Here is a 12,202-nt window from a genome sequence, read left to right on the forward strand (position 1 = left end):
TATGGCTGTCATAAAAAAAAAATGTACAGTAGCCCAGCCTAATAATAATGTCTTTATTAAAATTATTGCTCTTAACAGACCTGTGTGTCTTGTATCACTAGTGCTGTGTCCGTTCTCAGAGCATTTAAGACAATGCCCACATGAGGCGTGCCGCTTCTGGTATGTGCCGTTTTGTAGATTATTAAAGTATATTAATTCTGAACGTGTTGCGTGTCGATATTGCACCAAAATGCGACAGTCACTAGGGTCCGCAGAAACACACCAGCCACATGCGATGCCGATTGGATGAATGGTTCTCGACATTGTATGGTATTCAGACCATCCTTAATAGATTCTCTGTAGTTTAACTACTTTTAAACCCTGGTTTGCCAAACACTTTAAAGTAGCTTCCTCAAATTTGTACAGTATATGGATAAATGATTAAATATATGTCAATTGTGATCTGATGAAATCTGTGCTTTGAACTGATAATACAAACTTTTTGGAATTGTCTGGATGGCAGAAAGAGAGGTACTGCAGAAATAGCAGAAGCAGAGATTGAGAAATAATTACAGACAAAGGAGGAGGCCACCGAATGACAGGGACCACACAAAATGAATCAGATTTTATAGATTGGGTTGATCTCCCCTTTATTTAGTAAATGCCAGAGGGTATCTTGTGACAGATAAGAAGTCAGCAAGACACCAAATGTCTTCAAAGGGCTTGTGTTCTTTTGTTGTTCTGGGCATTTACCAGCTGCGGTCAATGACAAGTGAAATTGAAATTGATCGTCCAAATGAAAATCAGTATTGAAAATTGGTCAGATAGTGGCCCTTATTATCAATGCTATGTCAAGAAAATAAGTAGTATGGTATGTCAGAAAAAAACGGTTATGTTACTGTGACTGTGAGATACATTATAACTGTGCTGATAGGAAGCCAGCCTATTCTGCAAGGCAGCTTTTGCGATTAAGAAATAAAATTGCAATGACCATTTAGTTTTTAATTCATTCAAAATTCTTTAAAATATGCATTTAGGCAAGATTAAAGCCTATAAGGCTGGAATTAAACACTTCCCCATTTGAGGTCCTTCAAGATTACAGGGACAGGACTTCAAACTCAATAATTGTGGCTTACAAACTACACAGGCAGGAATGGAAACAGAGTGGCAGGGAAAGTAGCACACCATATAATTTACAGCAGCATTTTTTAGCCTATTTGCAGCCAACCAAACTGACAGGTTCTATTCTGATGGTGGAATTATCAAGGGTAATTCAAGAGCATATATTATGATCTGGCTATTATAACACAAACGATATATTACAGGCATAGGGAGTCTGTCAGAGAGATGGGTTAGTAGACAACAAGAAAAGGCCTACCTGAAGCACTAAGGGTTCTGGATTGAAAGCCAATGTCATCAACAGCTGCATCCTTTCTGTGTCCTTAAGATTCTTCAGAAGGAAGCTTCCAGAGTCCTTTGTCTCAGCATACCTCCTGACTATTCTGTCCAGCAGTCTTTGGGACGGACAATGAACAAGGTCTGACCAGCCTTCCACAACGTCTGGGGTTAGGAGTCTGACGTCCCCATTAAGTCGGGCAAACTCTGTCTTGTACATGGCCTGGATAAGATCACAACGAGTTCGGCCCGTTGCTCGCTTGCAAATCTTCTGGTCAATATCAGTAAGCTCTTGGTTGGAACCCAAACGCTTGAGTACAATCCTCCGTGTACCCTCACGAGGCTCCCCGTACTGGGCAAAGAAAACGTTTTTCACATTGAAGACATCCAGGAAGCGAAGGCGACCCCATGTCTCGAAAGATATCTGTCCATTCATGAACTTGCGACACCAGCTGGTGCCAAAGCAGGCTGGGCACTTGTTGAGGCTGATGAACCTTCGGTCGGTAAGTTCATTCTTTTGGAAAGAGGCGAAGAGGTTGTGCGTGTTCATCAGCAAGATTACAAACAGGCCAATGACAAAAAGAAGTTTCAGACACCGGTACAAACGGCCAAGCTTGAGTGGGAGGAAGCGCAGCATGTTCGTGCACTAGTCAGGCAAGGCAGGGGTAAAGGGTAAAGGGGGAAAGGGCACTGAATATTGTAAGGGACAGGACTCAATGGATCTCCATCACTAGTGTTGTCTCATCAACTAGAGTTCCCAAAGGGGGAAAAACTAGCAGAGTCCCCCCTTGCAAGTGCTTGCTGGACTAAGACATTCTCATAGGCATTGCTCTTCAGTACACAGTGCCGATGCACATAAAAGCTGGCCTGCAAAGAAGACAAAAAGAACAAACATATTATATTAAGTTACTACAGCATGGAACAAAGAACATGCCAATTTCCTATAACGGACAAATTCACACTTTTTGCACAGTTACTTTCCATTTCTCCCAACCTGAAATTTCCGTTTTCCCAGGGTATAAACCTCTAAGCAAAACCAAGATTGTGTGTTGTTTTGAAATGTTTAACAAATTGAAAATTTTCAGGTCATTTGAGCATTTGCATTGCTTTCCAAACTGTAACGAGATGAATTTCTGCCAGACCAATAAACGGCGAGAAACTCTGTACCAGACTGTGCTGGCTCATATTTTCCTAAAAAAAGCTCCTAACAAATACGGATTAAAATAAATAAATACTAAAAATAAAAGTGAGTGTTTAAACAAGTGAACAAACATTAAGAAATATATGGCACCTCTAAAACAAGGTATGTTACGGAAACAGTTAACCATACTGCTCATCAGCAATAAAGCAAATGATCTGTGATTGATTCCATCACCTGCAAATCAAATTAGTCTCTTTCTACTTTCAAATGGATGTGCTCTGCTGTGTATTACCAGAAGTAGTGGTCGACCAATATTGTTTTTTGACAGCTGATGCCGATGGTGATATCTTGGAAAGCAGGAAAGAAATTTGAGTCCATTATCAAATAAATGTGTAAAATAAACATACTTTACATGACAGAATATGTTTCACAAATAAATTTATATTTTATAAAAATATAATTTAAAAAGGAAGTAAACACGGTTACTGTAACCAACAGGGCACTCAGAAATCTGGGAAGACTGTGTGCACTGGGAATCATATTTTTCAAATAAATCCAGGTTAACATTCATTTTAGATACAGCTCACAGAGAAAATGACATGAATATGACAGTGGGCAAATGCATTAAAGCGCAGCATAATTTGAAATCACGAGTTTAAAGTCAATTCATTCAATTCACACAGACCGACTGTCACACAGAGAACACGTGATCATGCTGGATAAAAATGCACAGGTCACAAGATCTCACAGCTGGATTTGGCAAAGTTTGCAAGGTTAGTGAAATTAAATGTTCATTAACCATTCAAAGATTTATTTAAATGATAAATGCATATTTTCTTAATACAAACGAGAAAGTATTATGTTTGCCTTTCTATTAATAACAATATAAAAGCAATCGTTATAATACTTTTTGTATACATTAATCCCTTTGTTTAACCGTTCTATCCGTATTAGACAGAACTGTTAACACCGACAGTAAACAAGAGGGAGAGTGTGATCACTGTGTGCGTCAGGCGCTGCCACTGTCAGCGCTGTCAAAATAAAAGTATCGATTACATCGGCCAAGCAGAAAAACTTATCAGCCGATGCCTATATTTGAAAAATACCAATATCGTCCGATTTATCGGCCTTGGCAATATATTAGTCGACCACTAACCAGAAGTGTTGTGCTGAGCATAGTTTAACCTTTGATCGGAGTTGCCCTGGTAAGTTTTAATCTGTCTTTGAAAATTCCTTTGAAAAATCCTGGTGTCACCAAGGTAATGTGGGGAAGTGAAACAGCACTGTACAGAGCACCATGTGAATGAATCTGATGCAGGGGTGTCACTGATACTGATGAAGCACATCAACAGTCATGCAAATGAGGCATATGAAGCAGACACCTACATGTGGTGTTGTCCTGATACTCAGTCTATGGTAAAACAGGCTATTACCAACCAAGTACAGATTCCATGCAGACAATCAGACCCTTAGCATCAAATTCTTCATATGGCCGCTTGCCATGCAAATGGACCAATTTCAATTAAAGCTTATTACACCATGCCTATTAAAAGAGATGGCTTTCGAGAGCTGTGCTCATTAGTAGACGAGTCAGTATGATTAGCGAGCATGTTGACAAATTTTTGTGCATTTTAATTGACCTAGTGAGATCCAAGTTGCTGAGGGGTGGAAGAGAGAAAATTGACACCAGAAATGGTAACTCGTATCAGTCCTGCAGTGCCCTTATCAGACAGTGGCGTTTAAAGGCAAATCTCACTATAACATGTCTTGCTCATATTCACCTCAAAATAAAAATAGAAAAAGACAAATCAATTATATTTGGAATAATTTTAGGACCATTAAGAGTTGCTTTTTGACAACTGACTATAACATTTTTCGCAACAAATTCTCACTGCCTAGAGGTTTAACTTTTCTGCGTTTCTAGTTAGTCTCATTAATAGTTAATGTAACACTAATCAATGCAAAGGTTCTACTACCAGTGTGAAACATCTTAATGGTCCTAAAAAGCAGACTAATATCATTTTTATGAGGTAAAATATGTTTTATTTCTTTCCTTTACATATACATTACACTTAAAAGTTTCCATGAAATTATCGGACAAGTGCATTTTTTTTCCCTGTGCCGAGTGGGACAAACTGAAGCCAACTGACTTTACTACATCACACCCACAAAAGTACAATCTTGTGTTTTGGACTTGTAACATGGTTTATATCCATGTTCCATGGACAAGAACATTGGTTGGATATAACTTGCAGGCTACAATGAAGACAAAACATAACTGTGGGAAAAGACTGATTTAGTACATAAATATAATAGCAATTAAGGTTTGAACACCAGGGAAATAACTAATTTGGAACGCAGCAAAAGGAAGAGGGCTAACACAGATTTTGATAAGAAGAGCGTGCATAGTACTGCCTATTATAGAGGATGAGATTTACTGAACGTTCATAAAACAACTGATCATGATATGATCTCTGCGTGCCATTTAACAGAATCACATCCCCGGTTTTTCACTCACTGAGCAGAGACAAAGATAAACTGCACATTTTTCTTCAGGAAAAATGAGGCAGTCAAGGAAAGACTTGGTCAACGTGATGCACTGCCGTTGGTTTGAGTACAGATTGGCAGAGCGAAAGCTAACAAGCTTCACTGCACACACACGGTGCCTGCTTCACACTGCACCAGATTAAGTTGTTCTCGCTCCAGCAGTCAGGTCCATGTCCACCCACAGTCACGGAAACTCAATCATAATATTTCAGGACACAGGGGCCTCTTTTAAATGAATGACATGTTGAAATGTTTGGTGGGGAAAATGAAAGCATTTTGCAAAGGTTCCTGCTGATTCTTTCACCTTGCCATTAATATGGCTCATTTCAGACTTCAGTAGGATAAGCCTGTGGGGGTATGATTCAGATCAAGACTCACACAAACCAAAAATGAAGGCAGAATTAAATTTTACTTTTCTCAAACATCCTTACAAACCTTCCAAATGGTTTGTCACTCTGGTAAATGATCAACTTCTTGTATTTCAAGCTGAAGGCCATTAAAAGCCTTTAACACACTAAAAATAATAATAATTATCCACAACTCTGGTAATGCGTTCCCCAAGGGGTTCTTCTGCAGTTCCACAGGGAGATTTATCTTGCTTTGTTAAACCCATAAAACAGAAGTTACAAATTTAGTATAAAATAAATACATAAATCAATGAAATCATCACTTCTTGTAGTTAAGACAAAGTTTAATGTGACATCAAATGTGATGCGTTTTACTTTCTTAATTGTTGCATGTTTTTCCAAATGTATTTAAGACACTTTTTACAATCCCCTCGTCTCTCGTTGTCAAAGTCATTTCCAGCTTCTCAGCCCTGCATTTTTTTTTCTCTCATTGATTTTGCACTGAATTCCAACTAATGTTATTAAAGTAAAATTAGTTACACGTGGGAAATCACATTTCCAATTACAAACGGTAGCTTACATTGACTTTTACGCAAGATGACAAAAACGATGGAACTGCATATGCATATATCTTCTTTTATATTTGTTTTGTGTCTGACTGATAGGGCTATGACGGTATACAAGACAAATACAGTTTAAGAAACAATTATGCAGAAAACCAGATCGCCCCATTCACAAACAGACAAATTTACTCGAACTTCACTGATGAAATGTTTTCATTTTCAACAACCCCATCCTCGCCACAGGCCTCTGTTTTGAATTACCACACCATTACTCACAAAGTATATCCCCCCTCTCACCCACCATTCAGGCGGTTAAGAAAAGTAGGAAACCAAGGCCTCAGGGCCACCAAATGACACTTACCACCAAAAAGCAGCACAGGATGTGCCAGAAGAAAGGTTGCATAGTATCATAGAACAGTCAGCGCAAATGAGCAAACTGGCTAAGACGACAAACTCTGAGTATGGAGAAGGGATAATGAGCCAGCACTGGATTTTGCCCCCGATATATGCTCCATTTTTAATAATTGCATTTATTTGGCACTTGTAGTCAGCATAAAAACATAACTGACTCTTTACTTTTTTTAAAATTCATATCCCTGGTTATACTATGAATGATTCATCGGGCATATTATAAAAAAATATATAAAAAAAATCTCTTCAAAAAAAAAAAAAACACAATTCCCTCTTAATTTTTAAACCCTTCCACTGCAACCATGGAATACATTTTTTTCACAAAAGAATTTAATAAAATAAATCAATAAATCCAGTCTGTGCAGCGCCTCTTCAAGCAGAGCACACCTGATTATTATTGAACAATTGCAAATAGCAGTTAAATTAATCCACGTGATGCATGTAATTCTAGGCCTCTTTTGTTTCCTCTTGGGTATTTATGCTTTGGTTTTATCATTTGTTTTTACGATTCAAATCCATTAAAGTATTTTTAGGCTGCATTAATCAGGAAACCCGGAACCGGGAACACTTCCCATTACACCCGATGTACTTGCTACATCATTAGAAGAATGGCATCTACGTTAATATCAGTCTGTTTCTCTCTTATTCCGAGGTCACCGTAGCCACCAGATCCAGTCTGTATCCAGATCAGAGGGTCACTGCAGTGACCCGGATCCAGTACGTATCCAGACCAGATGGTGGATCAGCACCTAGAAAGGACCTCTACAGCCCTAAAAAATAGTGGAGACCAGGATAAACAGATGAGCCCCAGAGACAGATCCACAGTAAAGACATTGTCTCCAAGATTGCCACCGGGACAAGATCACAGGAAACAGATGATTCTTCTGCACAATCTGACTTTGTTGCAGCCTGGAATTGAACTGCTGTTTTTGTCTGGTCAGAGGAGAACTGCCCCAAGTCAAGTCTAAATAAAGACTTGACTCTTTTTGTTTAAATTAGAAGCCAAATACGTGCCTAAAAATAGAGTCACTTATCAAAAGTTGCTTTAATTAAAATTAATAAATTAAATATAATAATAATAATAATAATAATAATAATACATGTTGTTGCTAGGTGCTTTTGGAAGAAAAAGATGCTAGGGTAATCTGAAAAGTTTCTAAATCTAGCAACAAAATAGCCTCACATACATCAAAAAGTTGCCAACACTGCTCAGATGAAGCTCATTCACAGCTCATGTGTGACTCTGTCATCCTGTCTCCAATGACGAACTTCCACTAGGTGGGCGCTCATTCAGCAGGTATGTTTTTTTTTTTTTTTTCATGCAGATATGTTTTATGAAGTATAGTTTCACAAATTGAATGTCAGATTATGTTTTTGCATTAAATTTTGTAATTATACCATCTAATTTAAATCCAAAACTCATGCAGCATCTTTGTTTGGATAGTGATTAAAATGCAGTGGGTCTGTAACACTTTCATGCATTCTGATTCATTTAAAGGCACAGGAAAAAAAAAGAAAAGAAAAGAAAAAAAACCTATAAACCGCCACAATCCTATAAAAAATGTGATACAGATTTTTGGTCGAACCACCCATCGCTACTTCATTCTCAAAAAAGAAACACTACTGTTACAATAGTTCCTTTTTTTTTTTTTTTTGCAAGTCGAGACAAGCAAAATGTTAGTGTTGAAACAGATGTCTGAAGCCATTTAAAACATCTTATTTAAAGTGTCACTGATATAAGTTCATTAACCAGTCCACAATTCTCATTTCAGTTAACGTCAGTGAGAAGATTCAGTGAGTCACATAACATGTAATTCTTGTGTTCACTTAGTGGAAAAACCGACTTTTTTATTTTTACTTTAGTAACAAGTTATTGAAAAAGAAAGTGGGAGACTTGTTTCATATGTTTTTGATATGCATGCATTGCATTTAGAAATGGCGGATGATTTGGATGCAAGCTTGCAGCCGATTTAAGCAAGATAAATAAAGCACAATAAATTAAACATGGATGAATCATTCACAGCAAGACCAATAACATGCATTTAGAATATTTTAATTTGATCCCAACTCTAAATATATGGAATGTACTCGTTAACAATGTCTATTTATCTGAAATGATAGTTTGTCTGACTGAAATGGAAACGAATATCACCTTTTTGAATCCATAACATGATAAACACATACCTGCCCCTAATTCTTAACACACTGAGTCTAAGTTTGAGACTGTACTGAGTGGATTTTGTTAACTTTATTCCCATTACATTTAGCATTTAACAAAAGCCTTGTCTTTAGCTTTGCAGATGCCGAGCTGGAGGCGCTCGGGTGAAGAACTGAAGTTGCCAAGGTTATCGACTCCAGGAGTCAATAATGTTGGATCACAAAAACAGCCATCCACAACTGATCCGCCTCAGTTCGGCAACCCGTGCAGACAATGATGAATGGAAACAAATTTTCTTTCACACACTAACAATAAAAACACTCTAAATTACTGATCAACTGCATTCCCATTTAAAGTCGAGACCTGAATCTTAAACTCAATGATGCGTTTACGACGCTTCTAGCTTCTCTAAAAGCTTCCGATCTGGATATTTTGAAATGACTCCCAGAGAAATAAGTTCTTTAGGCAAATGAATGCATTGTCTAGAGACAATCAAACAAATGCTTCAGTGAAATCCAACACAATGTTCGCCTTGTTTACACAATTACTATGCAGCCAGACACTCTTTCTGTCAGCCACCAACATGATGTCTTAACTTCATTAGGAGGGTGCATGAAAACTTAATAAAAAAATGTCAGCACTTGATAGTGAGTTTGAGCTACGGTTTATTACACAGGGGTGGCTTTCTCCCTTACACTCTCAATCCTGACAAATGAGTGATCAGATTACAGCATAACTTTGCAGACAGTAGCAGCAAATAGGCAAACAATAAATTTGTTTAAGGTATTATTTTTGTTAAAATAAAACGATATGGTGTTATTAAAAAAGAATAGCAATTGGATAGTTGATAAATTAATAATATGAACCAGATGAACTATGATACAACATGCTAAACAGCATTTTTATGCAGTAGTTTGTTTGACAGCCTTGTTTATTAACGCAATATTAGGCTGCTCTTTAAAAGGAAACCTAAGGCAATTAAAACTAACTAGAGATGGTAAAAGGAAAAAAAAAGTGAAAGAAATGAAGAAAACTAATTGATTTATACTAACAGAATAAAATCTTAACAATCTTGTGCCTTTTGTTAGGATGAACACACTGTTAGGATAAACACAATGTTAGAATAAACACACTGTTAGCCTTAACATCTGAAAAGTCCCGGCTTGATCAATAAGTGTATGGGTGTTAATGCTGAGTAAATCACATTATAATCCGGAGATCTTTCAGACTGCTCTGGGGTCAGCAGCTGAATCCTATCATGTTATTTCAAGTGTCAGATCAGTGCCAAGAAATCCGAAACCTACTCATGATCTCCTGGGCTGTGCTGTTTCAGAATACAATCAGTATGTATGTGTTATAACTTGCCTTTTCAAATAGACCTGACTGTGAGTTTTATACATACCTCTCACAGACATATCATGAAACGGATTTTCAAAGAAAAAAATATATTTAGCGATTTGTGGGACTTTTCAGGCGTTCGTGATTAAGAAGTGTTGGCTGTAGAAAACTGTTCTAAACGTTGTGTATTCACAATAGAGATACTAAAATAATCATAAATAAAGAAATTCCCGAGTCTTTGCCCAGACGTGTCGAGGTTTTCCATGACCTAAAGACAGACGGTGCTCAGAAACAGAGTTTAGGTATTTACATTTACACTCATTCCAACTAAGAAACAACCACCAAACGTGAACTGAATGAAATAAAGACGCTTCAACAAGACGGTGGAGAAAAAAAAAGCTGCCAACAAACCTGAGAGAGTTTCTTCAGTCAGTCCTGAAGGAGAGAGTCTCTGGATCGGTTACTTTGAATCATTGTTCAGGCTGGAGCGCTCGCGCTGCTGTCAATCTGGAGCCCGAGACGCTCCGACAAAACAAACACAAGAAACATTGTTTCCCAGACGCTCATCGGCTCACATACTCACATCAAACTCAGACGCTCTATCCATTAGGACACCAGCCAGTTAGCAACGTATCCGAAGACATAAACAGTGCTCAAGCCTCTAATTCTCAATCTCTTATATGAATCGGTCGTTTCTATATGCAAGGCTTCTGGAGCAGGACTCTCGTTTTTATCCAGAGCTGTCGAGAGCAGGAGTCTAATCGAGCGCGGTCTCCACACACACACACATACACACACACACACACACAGCTGCTGATCTCCAGCACTAACAATGATCCACAGCGACCGACTCTTTCCAACACCGAGGAGTCCGTGTTTACGACGTCTTCCGTCGCTTTACGTTATTGGTTTGAGGGCGTTGTCATGGCGCCTGCCCCAGCCTCCAGTTACGCGAAGCACTTGTCCTCGTTTTCCTTGATGGATGAACATCGCTTTGCTCTGGAGACTGAATACATTTTTGAAAATATATATAATATTGAGCAGAAAAATAAAAGCAGAAAAATAAGAACAACAAACACAACAAACAATTATATTAATGTAAGAAATGTTTTAATATATGGAGAGAAGTAATTAAGAAAGAAAGAAAGAGACAACACCTCTTGGATGTATTGAGAGGGGGATTGGGACCAAACGAGAGCTTCTGTTGGCAAACCGCCTGACCGTGTGGCACTTCTGAGTCGTGCCCTGAGATCCATTTCCTCACAATTTATGTCTGTAAAAGCATGTGGCCATATTCCTAAAGTACGACTGTGGGCCATAGCCTGGAGAGCAAGTGGCTGATCTGGACTCCTTCCCAAAAACACTAATTTGCTGAAACAGGGGAAAAGTGTATGACTCGGTTAAACCCACTTAATCCCTTTTTTTTTTTTTTTTTTTTTTTTTTTCATGAAATTACATTTACAAGGTACTTTTTATAAGTCCACAATACAATTTTCTTCAGGGAAAAGAAAGAAAAAAAAACTTACCTTGCAAGTAATGAGAATGTGTTTGTATATTATACACAGACAGTGATTCCGCTATAAAGTCTATGTTGACATGATCATGAACGCCAGAGGCATAATTACAGCAACAAGGTTTTTGAGACGCCAACCATGGGAAATTCTTCGACAGTACTGATGAAGGAAAATGTTTGCATGTGCTACCACCTAGTGGTACATGAATTCATTTTTTTCCCTTCAATATCGTATCTATCTACGTTGCATAAAAATGTGTAAACTAAATATTTTATTCATCATAGATGAATGTGACTGTAAGGCAAATTTTCTTATTTTCTATCATAAAAAACACCCATCCAGTTCACCATTAAAAAAATAAAAATTTAAATTAATAAATGAGAATAATTCCACATCATCTTAACTTTCTTCAATACAAGTTTAAATGTTTCCCATTCAGAGTCCTTTAGAATTCAGCAGTTTAGACGTGATGTAAGCTCGTTCTCACAGCTTAAAGTGCATTGCTCACTTTCGTTCTGCTAGCCTCTCTAACAAGGGCTGAGTGTTCGGGTCAGCTGGTTCAAAGAACTCCCAAAAGACAGCACCAATTACTTTGAATGAATGCTTAGCCCCAGTAAGCACGCTTCATTTAAGCTTTTATTGTTGGAGACTGAGGATGAAGAATGAACTTGGCGTATTCTAAATAACAGCATTAAAATCATCATTAATCGTCTGATGGAGGAATGCTTGTGGATGAGGTAGTTAGGTGTGCTTTTTTCTGCCCAAGTCTTTAAGTCATTAGGCCTAATTTTGTAGGGCATAATGTTTGG

The 12,202-nt window shown here is 37.9% G+C and overlaps 1 protein-coding gene across 4 annotated transcripts in view; it reads right to left on the reverse strand.

Annotated features, from left to right (window-relative positions):
- Window positions 1-10,756, reverse strand: part of LOC132123786 (divergent protein kinase domain 2A) — a 36,975-nt gene extending 26,219 nt beyond the window's left edge. Inside the window, exons 1-2 of one of the 4 annotated variants that reach the window (XM_059534422.1) lie at window positions 10,463-10,756; window positions 1,358-2,241 (exon numbers count right to left, since the gene is read on the reverse strand). In XM_059534422.1, the coding sequence (XP_059390405.1) occupies window positions 1,358-2,011 (654 nt within the window). In that variant the 5' untranslated portion in view covers window positions 2,012-2,241; window positions 10,463-10,756. Of the gene's footprint in view, window positions 1-1,357; window positions 2,242-10,290 lie in introns of all 4 variants that reach the window. The other 3 variants (XM_059534421.1, XM_059534423.1, XM_059534425.1) reach the window with 3 other exon arrangements.
- Between the last annotated feature and the right edge of the window lie 1,446 nt (window positions 10,757-12,202).

The sequence above is a fragment of the Carassius carassius genome, chromosome 42, assembly GCF_963082965.1.
Source record: "Carassius carassius chromosome 42, fCarCar2.1, whole genome shotgun sequence".
Taxonomy (NCBI): Eukaryota; Metazoa; Chordata; class Actinopteri; order Cypriniformes; family Cyprinidae; genus Carassius; species Carassius carassius.